The following is a 21,321-nucleotide window of genomic DNA, read 5'->3' as shown; positions in this document are numbered from 1 at the left end:
AGGCAACCAAAGTTGGGTTTAGTCCTGAACGGTGTCCCCTAGTGAGCTAAATTGAATAGCCTTGTCTGTTAGGCTGAAGATCTTAGGATAAATGCTTCCCAAATCTGGGGCAGTCTCATGCACCCAAATTTGTTGGAGTTTGGAAAATTTTTCAGGGCTGAGGTAGATTCAAAGAATAGCCCCTCATATTTGTATCTGCTACAGTGTAATAGAGGCCTTCTTCTAGAGTATCCTATAGAGTGTCAGCATGGTCAGCAAGTCCTGAGTGACTGTAATGGTGGAACCATATGTAGTGCTTGTTCAGAAATTATGATATTGACTGTCTTGCCTGTTTGGCCATAGTAGGACAGTTTGTAACTGCAAGGACTTGGTAGATCTATACTGCCATAATTAAAATCACCCATAATAATCACTCTTCCCTTGTTCACTAACCAAAGTTGCTTATATATTTCTTCATCACTGTCCTCCACATTCCCTGATCTATAGCAACATTCGACTAAATATCCCTTCATGTCAACTTCCACCTCACACCATACTGATTCAAAGCCACTACTATTTACAACTTGCATCTCCACTTTGTGTTGCTGTCATCAATACTCCTCTCCCCCCCCTTGTCCTTTCTATCCTCACGGAAAACATCATACCTTTCCATTTCTATTTTCTTCATAGTATCGTCTTTATCCACCAATGTTTCATTTCTTCCAACAATTTTGGGGTGAATAAACTCAATCAATGCAACTATTTCATCTCTCTTATTTCTGATGCTCTTGACATTTGTAAATAAACACAGCGATTCACTTTTAGATCTATAACCATTCCTTCCCATGCCACTTGTAGGTTGTTATTGCTTCCCATCTAACCATTCTCAATTGCATTTATCTCACCACTTACCCTGCCTATTTCTTCAGACTCAACTACATCCCCTCCATCCCATTCTCATACTGACCATCCTCTACACACATTCAGTACTACTTCCAACATCCACTCTCCTCATACTGTCTCTTTCTATTCACCCTGACTACTCCCATTTCATCTTGTATTCTCATTCTTTCATTATCTCTCACAGTACTACTATTATCTTTTACAATTACTTCATTCTCTCCAATAAGGTGGTGCTTCCTTGGACAGAAGAGAGGTATACACAGTTGTATACTTAGATTTCACAAAGGCTTTTGATTGATTACCGCATAATAAGTTGATAGTCAAAGTAGAGCAGGTTGGATTGGATATTAGATTAGTGCATTGGATCGGAGACTGGCTATCTGATAAGTATCAGCAAGTTGTGTATGAGGAGCAATATCCAGGAAGAGGAAAGGCACTAGTGGTGTGCCTCAGCGGGTCTGTTTTAGGGCCATTGTTGTTTAACCATATATTGATATTGGCAAAGATTTGGATGGGAATATTCAGTTGTTTGCAGATGATGCAAAGTTGGGACAAACTATGAAGAGTAGTGAAGTTGTTGTGGCTTTACAAGAAGACTGGAATAAATTTGGTGAATGGGCATGGAAATGAGGATGCGAGTTCAGTGTTGCAAAACATAAGATTTTAAAATTTGGGAAACAAAGATGGAATGTAGAATTTATGCTTGGTAGGGATATATTGTTGGAGGCAGAGGAAATCAGAGATCTTGGGATAATAGTGGATAAGGATCTGAAATTTAGAGGACACATTGCCAAAATTGTGAGGACAACACAAAGAATTCTGATAATTCTGGGACACTGACTTGTGGAAGTAAAGAGATTCTTGTTCCATTGTATAAAGCTTTGATTAGGCCACACATGGACTTCTGTGCACAGATTTGGTCATCACCTGATTTTCAAAAGGATGAAGAGATGTTGGGAAAGGTACAGAGGTGACTTACTAAGGTAGTATCTGATCTCTGGAATGTCAAATATGAGGAAAAGTTGAAAGATGCAATTTACAGAGTCTAGTAGATAGGAGGAAGGGGGGGGTGATATGATAGAGACCTACAAGTTAGTAAGGGGTTGTTTATAGGATCAGTGGTGGAGAGGTTTTACAGCAATTGGTGGAAGATAAGGGGAGAACCAGAGGACATCCCTGGAAGCTGTATGAGGAGAGTGTGAGCAGGGGAGTGAGAAGAAGGTTTTTTTTTTGTATGTAGAGTTGTGATAATTGGAATGCCTTGCCCAAGAGCAGTGGTATCTGTGGAGAATTTGAGTGTGTTTAAGGCAAGGTATGATGAGCTGTGTAGCTGTGTGTGTGACAAAAGGACCTCCTAGATGAGTCTTTGGCTCCATGGGGTTTGGGATATTAACACTCCTCTCCCCTTGTCCTTTCTATCCTCACAGAAAACATCATACCCTTCGATTTCTATTCCCTTCATAATATCGTCTTTATCTATCCACCCATGTTTCACTTATTCCAACAATTTTGTGGTGAATAAACTCAACCAATGCAACTATTTCATCTCTCTTATTTCTGATGGTCTTGACATTTGTAAATAAACACAGCGATTCACTTTTAGATCTATAACCATTCCTGCCCATACCACTTGTAGGTTGTTATTGCTCCCCCACCTAACCATTCTCAATAATAATAGAGGTGAATTGAGAATAAGAACATGATCTGAAATGAGTCAATAAGCTGTGAAGGAGGAATGGCAGTTTTGAGCTTGAATGGATTTGAAGTGAGCTCTGGGTAAAGCATTATTCAGTGAAAGTGTGAAAATGTCAAGTGAGGAAAACTAGAGCTAGTTGGGAGGGAAGTACAAATTGTGCGCGCGCGCACTCATGTGCACCTTTGAGGTTTGGGAATGTGAAATGAACAAAAAATGATCAATGTAGTTTCTCGGGTTCAGAATTTGAATAGAATAGTTAATACAAGTTTAAGGATAGTTGTGGGTGAAAGAAGATACTGCAATTTATGTATACTAATGCCAGAAGGGTCTGTAATAAGAGGGAAGAGTTTTGGGTATTGTTCAGTTCATCTTGGCCAAACGTTACAGGCATTAACAAGTGTTTTGACAGAGCATGATATAGAACTGGAATATAAGGGTATAATATTTTCAGGAAGGACAGAAAGAATAGTATCAGGCTCAGATTTGAATGGAACAGTCATTTCTATTTTAAGAATAGTTATGGATAAAAAAAAGGATATTGCAATTTATATATACTAATGCCAGAAGAATCTGGAATAAGAGAGAGAGAAGTTTTTGGTATTAGTTAGGTCATCTAGGCCAAAAATTATGCATTAGTGAAAGCTGTTTGAGAATGATTTAGGGATAGAAGGAGAGTTAGTATTTTCAAGGAGGACAGAAAGAATAGTATAGGGCAGTGGTGTTCAACCTTTTTTACCATGCAAGCTACTATTCTATAAAAAGTTATTCGGCGATCTACTCTCGTATATAGATCACGTTCCCCCAACCTGATATCTGATTATGCACAAATAAACAACTAATAAAAATACACAACTAAAAACTTTATTTGTGTATTTAAAAATTTATTTATCACTTTTAATTATTTTAATACAACAAAAAAAAAAAAAATATATATATATATATATATATATATATATATATATATATATATATATATATATATATATATATATTTTGACAATTCATTTTAACTCGGTTGGAATATTATAAAATAAGTTTAATGACTATTACCGAGAGAAAAGATGGCAAGATATATTTAACAATATACTACTAGTTTACTAGTTTCGTTACAAGAACATCATCAGGTATCATACTCAAAGAAGTATATAAAAAACTACAGAGACTTAACATTGTACTAACAGAACAAGTGAAAAACAGTAGCATGTTTGAAAAAATGCAAGTATGAGTTCCATACAAACGAATACTACGCGCTGTCGCGAGTGCGCCAGTACTGAACAGAAGCAACGTGTGCGTCCGAGAGATTGTAACTTAGGCTGTTATTGATATGAGAGGAATCTAGAGAAATTTCTCTTGATTCAACAATCTTTCTTTCCAGTTCATCGTAGCACACATGGATTCGTTTGTATGGAACTCATACTTGCATTTTTTCAAACATGCTACTGTTTTTCACTTGTTCTGTTAGTACAATGTTAAGTCTCTGTAGTTTTTTATATACTTCTTTGAGTATGATACCTGATGATGTTCTTGTAACGAAACTAGTAAACTAGTAGTATATTGTTAAATATATCTTGCCATCTTTTCTCTCGGTAATAGTCATTAAACTTATTTTATATATATATATATATATATATATATATATTGGAATAAAATATTTATTTCTCTATTTTGGAAAACCAAAGTTAGAAAAAACAACAGATTGATTACAAACTCACAAGTTACAGGAAATGCTGGTTGATTAAAAAAAAAAAAAAGTTAATGTGAAATTTGGCATTGTTTGGACCCTGCAATATTTTCATAGTCAAGTTGATATGAAGAAGTGGCCAATTGCAGACAATCATCCAAATGATCATTTGTAATTTGGTTTCTTAATTGATTTTTTATGACGGTCATATTTGAAAAAGCGGATTCTGACAAGTATGTCGATCCGAAACACGACAGAATGTTTCGTGCAATATCAGTTAATATTAAGAATTTTTCATGTGCATACTTCCAAATGACTTCATTGATTATTGATTTTAAATGTCACCTATTCTGAATGTTTATTATCTCAAGTTCTACTTCAGCTTGGTTTATATCAAACAGCCCACTAATTTTATTTGAAATTTCTGTGATGTTCAAGTTTTCTTGAAACGGATTATTGATAAAAGATACGATCATTTCAGTTTTATTAAAATCTTTAAATCTTGAATTTATTTCTTCCTCAACTAATTCTATTTCACGAATAAATTTTTTTAATCATAGCAAAGCATTTCTTGATTTTGTTCAAAAAATTTTAATAAATATGGGAGATGTCTAAATTTGCAGTCATTTATATTTTTCTTTAATAAAAGTAAGTATTGTTGGAAAGTTTTTATTGAACTTAACATGTCAATTAAATTTTTATCTCTATCTTGTAACTCTAAATTTAAATTGATTAATTCCGCACAGAAATGTACTAAAAATGATAAGTGTTACAACCATCTTTTATCACTCAATTGTGGATAAATATATCCTTTTTCATCAAGAAAAATTTTTATATCATTAATTAATACAAGAAATCTTTCTAAAAATTGACTTCTGCTGAGCCAGCGAACATTATTGTACGACAGAAGTTCCCTATCATCATCTGCCTGTAATTTAAATAACTGCCATTGCAGGGCTTTTCCTCGAACAGAATTTACAATTTTAAATGTAATATCCAAAACATCTTTTGTGTTTAATCTTTTACTACACAGTACTTGTTGGTGAATAATACAGTGGTACGTTAAAAAATCTGGATATTTGTCATCGTTTCTACATAATGAAATGAAGCCTGATTTATTACCTATCATTGCAGGAGCACCATCAGTAGTAATAGACACAAGTTTAAAAAGCGGAAGTTTGTGTTGTTTCACAAATTCATCAAATGCCAAAAAAATGTCTTCTCCCCTATCCTTCCCAATAATGGTATAATTTTCAAAAGTTCTTCTTTACTTGAATAATCTTGAAACACCATGCGAATAAATACCATTAACTGAGCAATATCAGTGAAGTCGTTTGATTCATCAAATTGTAATGAAAATGCAACACACTGATGAATGTCTGACATTAACCTGGCCTGGAAACTTTTCTCCCGCAATTTGAAACCTTGTCTGCGGCCTAGAAGTAGTCTCTCTCTCTAGTGACGTCTCGAACCGAGATGCTCCTTTCTGGAAGCAGAAAACTCCTCTCTCAAGCAACATGGATCCAGGCAGTCTCTCTGATGCGACTCTGGACCGGGCCGCCTCCTCTCAAACCTCGCATGATGTTTGGCAATCCCCAAAGAATCGGTATGAGTCTTTCATCTTAAGTTTCAAGTTCAGCACGCCTTTTGTTCTCCTCCACTTTCTTTTGATTGTAAGTTGTCGGCCATCAGAAAGTTGTTTGAACTCTTTCTGACTGACTTCAGAAATGTTTACACTTAGAGCCTGCAAGCCTTTCTCATATATACAAGTTCAATAACAATCTTTCTAATGCCGCCATGTAAAGCTTCGGCGACAAAACATTGCCTTTGTTTTTAACACTCTAACATATTCTTATTAAAGCAATATATACAGTTAGCTTCAAAAAGTTATTTACAAAAACATCTAATATAAACTATATGGAGACAAACCAAGTTTATTTTTTTACAATATTCACATGAGACTTAACCTAAAAAATCGATGTAATGTGCTTTGGAATATTTAATATTTAAGCTACAATCGAGTTTTTGCACTTTGCTTATAATAGTATTCACTCGGCTTGCTGTTTGCCTTCCACTGATCCAAATTAATTCATTTACATGGTCTTATAAGAAAATTACTGATTTGACAATTTTAACGAAAAATAAATAAACAATAGCAATACGCTTAAAAATAATACAAAATAATGATAAATAAAATATGTTTTCAGTTTTAATTAAATTTGTAAGTAAGGAGGAATACACAAGAGATCGACCAAAAATCGCTCCATGATCGACCAGTCGATCGCGATCAACAGGTTGAACACTCCTGGTATAGGGGAACTATTGATGATATCAAATAAACTGTAACCATAAAAGATTAAGAAATCAAAAGGGATACAGAAGGTAGTTTATTTGAGCTGTCTGGTGTGAGCAGTATTTTCCCTAAGGCTGTGTGGGTTGTGCAGTAACTGAAAGCCCCCCCCTGCACACTTACTGAAGGGACTGAGAATTTGAGAGCAGTGGACCTGGTGACAGCATCTGAATATATATACATAACTAAGATGGCCATATTACTTCCATTTGGAAAGAATGATCATGCAGTCTTGACTTGAAATTTTCAGTTAAGAAGGGGTATGTGCGGGACTACAGGGTGGTGATTATAACAAGCATAGAAGGCAACTGGAAATGGTGCCACCTGAAAGGGTATGTTAGCAATCCATGATAGGGGATCAGAGGTATTTGAAGGAAGTGGTAGCAGATGTATACTCAGGATTAGGAGGATAAATCAGTAAGGAGTTAAATGGAAGAGTAGTATTGTTGAAGGAGCAGCAACAAATAAATTATTGTGGAGGATGTAAAGATATAGATGATCAGTACAAAGAGTACAAGCAAGAAGGATGACCAACATAGTAAGGAAAGTAAAATAAAATTATGACAGGAAATTAGCTGAGTAGGTCAAAAGAAATCCCATTTTTTTTTTTTGCTACGTGGCAAGTAAAAGGAAAAATGACCATGAAAAATGACTTTAATGAATGCTGATGATAGGGAGATGACAGAAGCAAGCAAAATAGTTGAGCTAATGGGTGATCACTGTGAAGTATATCATCCTGATGGAGATAATGCAATAAATGATGTGATGGAGACGGATGTGAAAATGAAGTTAGATGGATTGAGGGTGCTTAGGATATTCAGGATCTTAATGTGACTTGGATTACGTGAGAAGTTGGCCCATGTATGAAGCGAACGTGTAAGGGAATTGGCATAATCTCTAGCAAGACTGTTAATTTAAGGTTCAGCTCTGGTATTACCTTTACTTATGTAAAAAGAGGACAGAATAGTTCCATTACATTAAAGGAGGTTCTAAAATAGAGATAATACTGAATTAGAGGCTGATTAGTATCTCAGTAGTGATGGCTGAGGTATTGGAGAATTGGTCAAAGGCTAAATTTAGGAATTGGTGAATATAAATATTCTATTCTGTGGGAAGCATGGTTTTGTGAAGGATGGATCTTTCAATAGTAATTTATTCACATTTTATAATAAAATGCAGAGAGGAAGTTAAAATTAGGGCTTGTTACAAGTGACCAAAATAACTCATCAGAATATGGATGCTGAAGAATGCATTGATAAGCAGAGATGAAGAGATTATCATTCCTTTTTATAAGGCTTTGATATAGGCACATCTGGACAATGTACATGGATCTGATCCTTGAAGATGAAAGTGATAGAGAGGATCCAGAAAGCAAGTGACCAAGATGATGACAGGTCTGTGGAATGCTTACTATGAGGACAGATTTGATGGTACATAGGTTAACAAGTTTAGTTGATAGATGAAAAAAAGAGATGTGACAGAAACTTATATGTTACGAAATGAGTTTTATAAGATTGAAGCAGAAGAATTTTTCAGTATTTGTGAAAAATAGAAGAGTACAAGGTTGTCCTTGAAATTGTGTAGCAAGAGCAGGAGGAGATTTTTTTTTTTTTTGCTTGGAGAGTGGTGAATGGATTGCTAGAATTAGTCTTAGGATTCCTTGGAGATGCATGAGTGATAATAATAACATGGAATTTTCAGTTCAAGATTGCTTAATGAAAGGTTCCCCCCATTATTATTTTTATCTATTATTACATGATACTTTCAAGGGGCCCAAGAACTCATTCCACTCTGTGCACTGCAGTCTCCTCTACTTAATGAACAATTTTTTTTTTTGGTCTGTAAATTGCATACATTGGTGGGCAGATTTGTCTGTATGCAGGATGAAAAATGTGTTTCAAGGAGAGAAAACTCTGCTATAGTACGCTCACAGATTCAATACCCTTCGACACTTCTGCACGTGTCACATAAAGGAGAATCCATTCTGATAATAGGGTAATCAATCCATCTTCTGGAATGAGTTGTTTATTATTACACGTCGGAAAATTAACTTCTCTTTTATGATCGTTGTAGTTTTTAAAGTGCTAACTATTTTGTTTGTATAACAGTTGGAAAATTTTATCTATAAAGCACATGATTTTGCGTGTTGGCGACCAATTCGTACGTCCTTCAATTCTTTCTCCCCTTCAGCATGAGAATCTACTATTCTTGGCACCAAACCAAGCGGAGCTCTACAAAGTGTGGGCGTACTATACCTCTGTGGGAGATTAGCATACTGTCAGTTGAAAAGCTCATATAAAGAATCCTCTTATCACAGTGAGAATTGTGCTCAGGTTGTTTTTCCAACTTAAAAGCATAGTGTCCTGTCATTCTTTCAGTTGCACTATAAAGGACACTGGTTGGTCGATTGGTAGAGCCTCTGCTACTAATGGCTCAGTTAAGTAAGTTTGAGCGCGGTTAGTAGTTGGAAGGGGGCCAATCGTTCGATGCTGTCGGCACACTCTCCCTTGATGAGTCTTTGGACTCCCTGGAGGTGTCAAAATAATAATAATAATAATAATAATAATTCCATCTTGGTAAAATTATTATTTGAAATTATTATAATTGAACTGTTTATATGATTCAGAATGATGAGAATAATTTTTACCTAGTGAAATTAAATGAAATTTGATATATACTTGAATTTAAAAGTCAAAACAGTCCATTTAAAATTTATCATTTCAGTTGGTCTATTTTAATGGAAAAAGTTAGGCAAAACAGAATTTTGTCTAAAGTACAGATTGCCAAAAAAAAAAAAAAAAAAAAATCAGTTTCAGATTCATTTGTGTGATAACGAATAGTGTCACATTATTATGTAAAGTACTTCAGTCATTTTCACATTCGAATTTGGAACTTAATATTTTTAAGTTTTCCCACATTTTTGTTTTTAATGTTTTTCATTTATGAAATAAACCATTTAACTTCCTGTGGTTTGAAAGGTTGTGGCCCTTTATTGGTTTCCTGGACTAGAATTATCTTATCATTTCATTTAATCGATTATCTTGTAAATTTAGATATTAATGCTTTCTCTTTTATCTATTTATTATAGGTATGATTTGGATCATATCAAGAATAACTGATTTTATTAAGTTATAATGTCATCTGATCAACACGAAGAAGCTGTTAATAAAGAAAAATCTGAGGATCAGTCTAAAGAAAGTACAACTCAAAAGTCACCATGTGTATGCCTATCTAGCATTAGTCGAGATGGTGCAAGGAGTGCTTTTACACCGTACAGAGTTAGTAATGAATATTTTTATTATTTTCCAGTTTTTTGTAGCTTGTTTATTCAAAGCTAAATGTGTAATTTTTGATCACTGGTTTCAGAGAAAAAAAAAGTTTGCCATTACCACATTAATTAAAAATTGATGCACTCATTGATTTCATTAATTAAAAATTGATGCAGTCCATGTTTCTATCACTCTTTATGCAAAACCTTTTGTTCTTGTTCCTTCCCATCATTTTGCTGTCCGAAAAATCTTGGTGTCAGTCCAGTAAATACCTTTCAACACTTAAATGTCTCAATCATATCACTCCTGTGTCTTTTATCCCCCCAGATGCTACATATTACTTGTTATCATTCTGCCTCCATAACTAGTGCTCTGCATTCCTGATAAAATTATTATCAAAATCCCAATTTTGAGCACTAATTAGGACCTTGTACAGTGGAACTACCACCCTCTTATCTCTGCTGGCGAATGTTCTCCTCAGTATTGTAGCAGTCTTTCTGGGTTATCTTCATGACTTTTGCAGTATGTCCCCCTAAACTTCAGATTTTTATGTACCATCACTTGTTTCTTCTACTTCCAGTAGAGTTCCAACCAGATGGTCTCCAATCTGCAGATCTCATATTTCACATTTTACATTTATTTGTGTTAAACTGAAATCTTCATTCATTTGCCACCTTTCCAACTTAATCAAATCCTCTTGATGAGCTACATCATCATCACTATTATTAATAACCCTTCCAAGCCTTACTTCATCTGTAAACAACTGTTTTTCTCCCATCAGTTGTTATTATTGACAACAATGTATTGTCAGTATTATCAGTTACTGTTGCACGTTAAACAGTAACAGTCCCAGCACTGAGCTCTGTGGAACCCCAATTGTAACTTTCCTTCTCCTTAATACTGCTTCTCCTCCCCACCAAAAAAATACACTACTCCCAATATCTGAGAATGTATCTGGCCATGCTGGTGTTTCTAAGTCTGTTATAATAATTTACCTTATAATTCTACATAAGTTCCTTTTTCTACTTCAGCTTGCGTATTCATTCTCCAAATCAAGGCTGCATGGTCACTCTGCAACTAGGAATAAATACATTTCATTTATGATCAGATCCTCTGATGTTATGACCAAAAACTCTTTATCTCAAGAATTCCTGAATTTCAGTTGCCTTATATATATATTGCTATAGTTAAAACCTCTTATAATCATGAGGTGGCATATTGTGCATGTAGAGTGGTTTTAGTGCTCCTGAAGGATAAGTAACTTTTTTGTATTTTAGTTGATAATATTAGGTTAACTTATTGTAGTTTTTGTTTTAAATGGGCATATGTTTACTTACAATTTATTTTGTAAGTAAACCTTGTATATATATATATATATATATATATATATATATATATATATATATTTTTTTTTTTTTTTTTGTCGTTTAAATATAATATTGTTGGTATGGTGCCAGTGCATGAATGAAAAATGGTGACAAAGACCATGTTGGTGAGTGATTTGAATTTGCAGGATTTTGTGCAGTACAGTATGTGTGAAATGTATTCTTCAAAAATATTAAAGGATATGTGGAAGGAAATTGAAACTGGAGAGAGAGAGAGAGAGAGTGTATTAAATGTTTTAAAAGTGAGTGCCCATTAGGTGACGAGAATGCAGCAAATATTAGTAGAGTGGACAGTATCGATGGCAGCATGGAAAATGTTGGAATTAATGTTGAACGTGTTGCCATGGAAATAGAGGAGAACAAAATGGACATTAATAAAGAAATAAGAAATGTGAATGTTATCCTTCACAGGAGAAAGTGCAAAATTGAAACATTGCAGAATCGGCAAGAGATTAGTAGGACTGAAAAGAAAAAGAAGCAGGTGATCCAAAGTAATAATAAAGACCGAGCAAACAAATAAGAAAAACAGATTAAGGAGAGAATTACATAAGGAGATTCAATGCTCAGGGGAGTACTTAATGAAAGTGTGACAAAATTGTGTTTTCTTGGTGCATAAATTCATGATATTAGCCATGCCATCCAGATGCAAAAAAAAGGTCAGGTGAAAGAACTAAATGTCTTGATTGGTACAAATCATTTGAGAGGCGAGAAGTATTCTATGAGGGAGGATGTGAAGGAGAAGAGGCAAAACCAAAGAGCGAGAAGGTGAAGATTGTAAGTCTCCTGTCACACTATGATAGAGGCGAACTGAGGATGAGGGCATTGATAGCTAATGAATCTATATGCAAGTTGTGCAGAAGGAATGATGTAGGATTTGTGGATCCGTGGTCTGTGTTTGATGGAAAAAAGGACTTGTATAATGGTGATGGACTGCATCTAAATGGTTTTGGTATTAGGTGTCTGGAGAGAAAGCTTTGTTCACCAAGCATGCTGAAGCACAAATTCAGGAAAACTTAAGAAATTAGGATGGAAGCAAGTAAGTTTGTGTGAAGGCACCCAAGAGGCAACTGAGTATGAGAATTACCAAGTGTGGAATCTAGTCTCTCAAGCAAAAATATTGAATATCATAGTCAGTTCAGCAAGTAAAGGTGGGTGGGGGGTCTAAAGAGATGCTGCAGTTTTTAATAGTAATGCTAGAAGTATCAGGAACAAGAAGGAGGAGTTTTTGGAATTGGTTAGTGCAACCTTGCCATAAATTATAGTCATTAGTGAGATTTGGCTAACAACAGATGATGTAGTTACATGGATAGAATGTGAAGGGTTTAGTATCTTCAGGGAAAATAGAATGGAGGAAGGGGTAATGCTGATAACAGTGGATGAATTGCAGCCAAAGAGAATAGGAGATATGCGAGAAGGTGGCCGTTCCTTTTGCAGTAGTAGTCTGGTGTGAGATTAAGGCCAGTAAGACAAAATATACAGTTGGTTGTTGCTATAGGCCAGGGAGTTCCATGGATGATCTGGAAGACATGCTTTGCCAAATTAGTACAATGGGTACAGATCAATTAATTATTATGGGGGACTCCATAGTTGAAGTTGATATAGACTGAAAGATCACATGGCAGGAAGAAATGGAATTTATACACCTGCTGAGAGATAATTACTTAAGGGAGAATGTGATGGAGGGGACTAGGGGAAGGTGAGTATTGGACCTGGTCATAGGATCAGAAGAGCTATTCATAACCAAGGTGACCACATTACCTCCGATTGGTGAAAGTAACCATGCGGTCTTGACATGGGAGATTGTCTTGACAGAATATAACAATATTCTGTCAAGAAGGTGTATATGTGGAACTACCAGGCAGGTAATTATGACAAGCTTAGGAAGAAGCTTAAATCTGTGCCATGGCATAAAACACTGCAGGTTAATGATAATGTGCATCAGAGATAGTTAAGGATTAAACAGAGGAAGCAATATTAAATTGTACATCCTCTGTCCAAAAAGAAATCGAACTTTTGATAGAAAATAAAACACAGGCCAATTATAATTATTTAAATCATTTATTTCAATCAATATACTCTCCCAAAGCTTTGATACAGCGTTTGGCATGGTCAATTAATTCGTTAAATGAGTTTTTTATATCGGTTTTTGGGATACTGTTGAAGATCGTGGTTACTGCCGCTTGAACATTTTCAGTGGTGTCATATCGCTTTCTTTTCATTGGCAAATGAAGTCGGGGGAAGAGAAAGAAGTCACAGGGTGCTAAATCAGGTGAATACGGTGAGTGATCCAACACACAAACTTGGTTTTTGATCAAAAACCGTCTCACAGTGTTCTAACGATGAGATGGTGCATTATCATGCCAAAGTGACCAGCATCACAATATTCATGCCGTACGCGATGAATTCTCGCTATCAGTCGCTTAAAAATTTCGAGATAAAACTCACCATTGACTGTTTGGCAAGGCAGAACGAATTCTTTGTGGATAATGCCCTTGGAATCGTAGAAACAAATCAGCAGTGTCTTTACTTTTGACTTCTCCAAGCTAACTTTTTTTTGGATGCCCCTCTTCTGGTGGTCTCCACTCAGCGCTCTGGTGCTTTGTTTCGGGCTTATACTAAAAACACCACATTTTGTCACCAGTAATGATCATTTCAAGGAGGTTTGAGTCCTTATGAGTGGTTTTAATGAGATCCGTGCAGTGTTCAATTCGATACATTTTTTGGTTGTCGGTACTTGTGGGGAACAAATCGCGAATTCAATTTATGAAGGCCCAAACTCTCGGTCAAAATGTTATGCACAGTTGATTTTGGAATTGGAAATTCATCTTCAATCAATCTCACAGACGATTTCGGATTTTCTTTGATGAAATCACGTACTTTTTGGATGTTAACTTCACTCAGTCCAGTTTGTGGACGGTCCTGCTGTTCGTTGTCCTCAAGCGTCTCACGGCCACTTTGAAATCGCTTAAACCACTCGTAAACTTGAGTACAGGATATGCATTCATCACTGTATGCTTTTTGAAGCATTTGCGTTTCGGTAAAACTTTTACCAAGTAACACAAAAGTCAATCGCAGCTCTCTGCTTGAAACTCATTTTCCGACTGTTCATCAAAACATACTGTCACTCTTGGCATTATAACTCAGCTTCTAATGAAACAAATGTCATAAACAGTTGACACAACACTAATGAAGGTTGCTGCTTTCGACAACAAAAAGATACGACAGGTGGCGCCACTAGTTTCTTCTATTTTCGAAAAGTTCGGTTTCTTTTTGGACAGAGGGTGTATACCTAAGGTAACGAGGGTTCAACAGGTAGCAGTTAGATGGATGAGCAAAATCATTAAGCACAGAAGAAGAAAATATAAGCTGCAAAAGTAGAAAATACTGTAGAGGGTATATAATGAGAAAGGTGACCAGCAAACTCATAAACAGTACAAGGCTCAGGCAAGAAAGCTGACCAGCATCGAAAGGAAGGCAGAATCAGATTACAAGAAGAAGCTAGCTGAGCAGGCCAAAGGAAATCTCAGAGTTCTTTTGTTACATGGCAAGTAAGAGGAAGAATGACTATGAAGATTAACCTTAATGAGTGATGATGGTCAGAAGAAGTGACAGAAGAAGATAAAATAGCTGATTTACTGAGTGACCACTTTGCAAAAGTTGATCATCCTAGTGAGGCTACTGCTTTAACATATGTGACAGACACTAATGTGGGAACAGAGGTGGATGAATTGGAGGTTCTTGTGATATTTCAGAATCTCAATTTAAATACATCTGTGCAATTAGATGGGATATCAGCTCAGGTTTTGTGAGAATGTGCAAAGGAACTGGCAATGCCTCTGATTAAGTTCTTTAATTTAAGTCTTGGCTCTGGTAGAGCTCCAAGGAAGTGGAAAGAGGGCAAAATAATTCCCTTGCATAAGGGAAGTTCTAAGACTGCAGCAAATTATAAACCAATCAGTATCTCAGGCATTGTGGTAAGTACTGGAAAAATTTGTCAAAAAGCGAATTCAAGAATGGGTGGATAAAAATGTAATACTGTATGAGGAGATTTGTGAAGGGTAGGTCATCTCTTAGTAATTTACTAACTGTTTATAATAGAGTAACAGCTGAGTTGGATAAAGGAAATGGCTACATGATGATGATTCTGCTGGATTTTGCAAAGGCATTTAACAGAATTCCACACAGAACTCTTTTATGCAAATTAGAATAATTGGGATGGATATGACACTAGTTAAGTGGATAAGAGCATGACTGCTGGACAGTTATCAAAAAGTGGTATATGGAGGGAAAGAATCGAGGCAATAACAGGTGACTAGTGGTGTGCTACAAGGTTCAGTATTGTGACCATTGCTGTTAAATTTGTATATAATTGATATAGGAAATAACCTGAAAGGAAATATTCAGTTGTATGCTAATGATGCGAAATTAGGTAGAGTAATTGTTAATCAAGATGATGTGGAGAGCTTGCAAGATTATTTAAATAGAATGTCAGTATGGGAAAAAGATAATGGGTATCAGTTTAATGTGGAGAAATGTAAAGTTATGCATTTTGGGATAAATAGATTACAAGCTGTGTATCACATTGATGGCACTATACACCAGGAAATAGACAAAGCTAGAGATTTAGGTGTGGTGGTAGACAGAGAGTTAAAGACTAGAGGACATTTTGCTAAGGTTGCTAAATAGCCCATAAGATTACTTGACTATTGATGAATACACAAGTAGAGATAAGGAAGTTGTTATTCTTCTTTATCTCTTTATAGGGCTTTGATACATCCTCATCTGGATTACTGTTCTCAAGTCTGGTCTCCTGGGTTTCTTGCAGATGAGGAAGCGGTGGAGAAGATTCAGAGGTTAGTGACCAAGATACTGAGTGGTCTAAAATGTTCCATATGAGAATAGCTTGAGGGTGTGCAGATTGCAGAAGTTGGTTGATATGAGAAAAAGAGGGTAGGTTAGAAACATTTAAGTTACTTAAAGGGTTTTATAGAATAGATGCAGGGGAAATGCTTCAGCACTTGGCTGGAGAGGCCAGAACAACAGGTCATCCCTGGAAGTTGAATAAAGGTGTGGTTAGTAGGGATGTGAGGACTAGCTTTTTTTTACTTAGATTTGTGAATGAGTGGAATGGGTTGCCAGATTGTTGTGAGTGTTTTGTCTGTTAATGAGTTCAAGGAGAGGTATGATAGATTGTGTGGATAGTTTGGGTCTCCTGCGATGAGTCCTCGGACTCCATAGAGGTGCTTGTATAATAATGATGATGATCACTCATTTTGTACTTGCCAAACTAATTTGCTTTAAAATTGCCCACTTATTATACCCTTTAAATTCTGCAGCCTATAGCAACATCTCATTGTTTTTCTTATCCTGCCTACTTGCACCTCATACTGCATGCTATCTCAAAGTCATCAGTGCCATTTTTCCCTCCTGATCCTCTACCCACTGAGTGGGTACAAGTCATCATTTGTATCCACTCATAAGTAACACTCCCCTCCATTCTCTTCCTTCCCTATCTTTCCAAAATATGCTATATCCTTCAATTTCTATTGATGTCAAGACATCCCTTGTTCCTCTGTAAACTAAATTCTGCTGATAATCTTCAGACAGACTTAGTCTATCAATGCCACAAATGCATTCCCTTTATTCTGATACTCCTACATTTGTATATGGAAAAACTACTGCAACGTCAGCATTCCAATAACTATCCTTTCTACTTCCTTCTTAAATCCCTTCTTCTCATAACTATTATTTCTTTCTATATGCTCCACTTGACTCTTAAGTATGTTATACATGCTCTCATCTTCTACATTAATATTTCAATCCTTACTACAAGATAGAAGTTGGAAGTGGTAGAATAGTTGTTGGTAGAAGTGGTGAGCACATCATATCTCTGAATTTAGATTTAAGGGGAGATATAAGTGGTTTGTGTAAGCCAATTGTGTCTGAAATGGTGAATCTTTAGATTCTATGGTGAATTTCCATATATTAATAATAATAATAATTGTAATTTCACAAGCGGGTTTGACACTGCTATGATGATATGAAATTTCTGTGTTGTGTGGTTGAGTGGCATGGTGCAAGTTAATTATTAAATCATCATCATCAGCAACAGCTTTCTTCAGTCCACTGCTGAATGAATGTCTCTCCATTCTTCTTTCTTTCTGACCTATCTTGCACGGTTTTTCACAATGAATATTCATATCTTTTTATCTCATCATCCCATCTTATTGCTAGTCTACCTGGTCTCCACATATAACCAGTTCTTAGTGCTCTGTTGTTTTCTTTCCATTCGGTTGTTAGATATTCTCATTATGTGTCCTACCCAACACCATTTATTATCTTCCATTATTGCTGCAATGTTCATTGCCTTTGTTTGCGTTCCTTATCCAGTTATTATTCTTCATATCTGACTATATTATTCCGAGAATGACTTTTTCCATGTTGCATAGTGTTGTTTTCAGTGTCTCTAGCTCTTTTTTTTTTTTAGTCAGGCTCTTAGTTTCACTACTATTGGTCATTGTTAGGACAAAATACTGGTTGTAGATATTTCTTTTTAAGCGGTTTGATAAATTGCCTTTAAACATATCTCTATAATGCAGGGGTCGGCAAAGTGGTCAATATTGACCCCTGGGAGTTGATGTGGCTATCCAAGGGGTTGATAAATATCTAGGGGTCAAAAGGGAGTTTAAATTTTTAATGTTCTTTATAAATTTCTTTAAGTATTTTCTTTAAATTTCTTTAAATATTTCTTATCGAGAAGCAGTAATGAAGTAAAAGGATGAAGGAATTATTATTTTTAAATTGAGAAATTTATTATTGATAACATTTATTCATTTATTTAACATGATGTGGGTTGATGAGGGATCAAGGATTCCATGAAGGTGGTCAGTGGTCTAAAAGTTGGCCGACCCCTGCTATAATGTTGTTTATTATTTTAACGGTATAATAGAACACAGAAACTAAGTAAATAATTAATTTATTAACTTGATGCTGATATTTCTCTGGTGTTATAACCAGCATCTTCAGAGCACAAAAACACTGTTTGTCACAATACGCGAGACTAAAACAACATGGTGTACTTAAACAAAATTGTAGCAGCAACACAAAGACTAGAGTCCTGATTTTGGCGCCCTCTATCTGGAAAAAAAAAAAAAAGCTATCATATATTACTAGAGTCCTAGAAAAGTGCTAGTTTTTTCTTAATATGACTGTCTCCCAGATCTCCGGCAAGTTAATACAGCCATATTGTTAAATTGTGAATGAAGCTATGTTATGTAATTTATTATTTTTCATTCACATTTAACATTGCTTATTAAATATTAATCATGGTTTATATAAAATTATTTATTATTCCTTAAATAAGAATTACTAATTAAAAATTTATTCAAAACCTGACCTATTATTAGTTTACAAAATAATAAAATGTATAGAATCTTGTATAACTAAATATATATGGTGTAACGTAAAGTGTTATTTTATATTTAACTGTATACGTAATCAAAAAGTTGAAGAAATAGCTTAAATATTATATTGTTCTTATTTGTGAAATATTTAATGTTATGTAATCACTCATGTAGCAGTAATATAGCATACATTACATTGGCGAAATGTTTACGCTTAGTCTATTGTCATGGAAACGCACGCGTAAACAACCACGAGTGGAGTAGAGCGTGGCGTTCGAACGTAAGGTGGGAGTGAAGGTCATAGATAGAGAGAGAAAGCAGAAAGAGAAGGAAGGTCAGAGATAAGACAGGGAAGGAAGAGAGGAATTATTATTAAGCGAGTGAGGAGAGAGTTTTGCGGAGCCAAGATTATAAAAGCCTCAGGGCAGAAATTTATGAGTATAGTGTTCGGAAGTGAACCTATAAGTAGTGAAACATAAAGTTTAATGTTATAAGTGAAATCTGCTGTTGTTATGAAGAAAGGTTGATGCCGTATTCAGATAAAAGGAAACTGGACAGTCAATGCGAAATTTCTGATTAGTTCGAGTTAATCTGGATTACGATTAAATTCTATGTTGCCCTAGGAAAAGGTTATATTGATTACTTGGAGAAAAGTGAGCAGGAAAAGATATTAGTACCTAATTACTGTTGTTTGGAATAGTGAAGTGCGACTTACAGTAATACAGTTTAAACTATGGAGAATATTTGTTATGTGTGTTCCGCTAATGTTAATTAAGTTAATTCATAAGTGCTCTCTCAATAATTTGATGTATTGAAGAATTTGTCTGGTAAGAGTAGTTGTATGAGTTTCTCTATTCTAGCATTAACTGTAATATATCTCCGATGCTCAAGGTCCGGGAATATATTTGCTTGGAATAAAGCTTACGTAGTTTATTGCCTGCTGTGAATATAAACATTGAGCTGATAGATTTGTGAAGACTGAATAAAATGTGAAATTGTTATATTAACTTGAGATAAGAAGATTTGTGTTTTTGAGACTGTGAATAGTATATGAAAGTTAGAACATTGAATTAGCAACAGTGACCTAAGAAGATGTGTTAAGTTAATTGTATAGTTCCATTTTAAAATAGAGTTCTTGTATTTGTTAACCATATCACATATTAAATGTTTTATTTTGTTGATCTAGATATTGTGTTTGCCTGAATTCCTTATTATTGCACCATTCATAAACATTCGAATCTTACGGGAACCCCAAGTAAAAAATGATAATAGATGATTCGGCCTAATGAGATGACTGCTAACTTAATTTAGAACTGATCCTACTATTTATATAGACTAATCTAAGAATAGGGTGGCGCAGTATAAATATAAATTTCCCTACTTTTGGATCGGTGATCATTTCGTAATTAGTTGTATTATTCATAAAAGTGACTTGAAACTAGATAGATTTAGAACACGACAGAAAAGGTCCGTCACGACAATATTAGTTGAGATTTGGAGTGTGTTTTAGGGCGCCTCTAAGAACAATCTCTCTGATTTATACGGGTTTCTGTGTAGTACTTTTGTGTTTTTCCAGTTGATCCTGTGTGCAGGGGTATCCAGAGCATGGTCTGCTAGGCCCGACTTCCCATAATGATAATTCCGGACATATCTTTTATGTTCGCTGATGCGGATGTTCACAGTTCTTCCTGTTTGACCGTAGTAGGCTTGATTGCATGAGCAGGGTACTTGGTAGACTCCTGGATGTGATAAAGGAGGAATGCTGTCCTTGGGTGAGTGAAATAGCCTGCATGTATTGTGAATTTGAATAGTTCAAATATATCAGCCAACTTTTACATAGAACACCTGGAAAAGCAAGCAATCAATACAGCCACTGTCAAACCAACACTTTGGCTACGCTATGTTGATGATGTGCTTGCTATTTGGCCACATGGCCCTGAGACATTGAAAACATTCTTAGCACATTTAAATAGCCAACATCCAAAAATCCACTTTACTATGGAACTGGAAGCCAACAACTGTCTCCCCTTCCTGGATACACTCATCACACGTCTCCCAGATGGTTCCTTATCATTTTCAGTTTTTAGAAAACCCACACATACAGGCAGATACTTACACAAACAATCACACCATCATCCTTCTCAAAAATATGGCATATTAAAAACGCTAACCCATAGAGCGAGAGCAATCTGTTCCAATGACAAGGCTCTTACTGCTGAACTGACTCACTTATGCCACACCTTCTTGGCCAATGGCTACAATCCACATAAAATAAACAAAATACTAAACACTCCTAAGAAACCCCTCCCACCATCCACCACAGAGAACTACAACAAAACAGTCACCATCCCTTACATTAAAGGCACATCCGAAAAGATCTCAAGAATTCTCAATAAACATAAACTACGCACTACATTCAGACCATGTAGCAAATTAGCCACCCTCATCCGCTCACCCAAGGACACCATTCCTCCTTTATCACATCCAGGAGTCTACCAAGTACCCTGCTCATGCAATCAAGCCTACTACGGTCAAACAGGAAGAACTGTGAACATCCGCATCAGCTAACATAAAAGATACGTCCGGAATTATCATTATGGGAAGTCGGGCCTAGCAGACCATGCTCTGGATACCCCTGCACACAGGATCAACTGG

The 21,321-nt window shown here is 35.6% G+C and overlaps 1 protein-coding gene across 2 annotated transcripts in view; it reads left to right on the top strand.

Moving 5' to 3' along the window:
• LOC150100432 (uncharacterized) overlaps positions 1-21,321 on the top strand; it is a 123,368-nt gene that overhangs the window by 13,773 nt on the left and 88,274 nt on the right. For both annotated transcript variants that reach the window (XM_090402924.1, XM_090402923.1), the window contains exon 2: positions 9,698-9,887. In XM_090402924.1, the coding sequence (XP_090259050.1) occupies positions 9,744-9,887 (144 nt within the window). In that variant the 5' untranslated portion in view covers positions 9,698-9,743. The remainder of the gene's footprint in view (positions 1-9,697; positions 9,888-21,321) is intronic.

Source organism: Typopeltis vanoorti, chromosome 13, assembly GCF_054136105.1.
Source record: "Typopeltis vanoorti isolate ZY-2024b chromosome 13, IOZ_Tvanoo_1.0, whole genome shotgun sequence".
NCBI classification, from domain to species: domain Eukaryota; kingdom Metazoa; phylum Arthropoda; class Arachnida; order Uropygi; family Thelyphonidae; genus Typopeltis; species Typopeltis vanoorti.
This window is presented reverse-complemented; position numbering and strand designations above follow the sequence as displayed.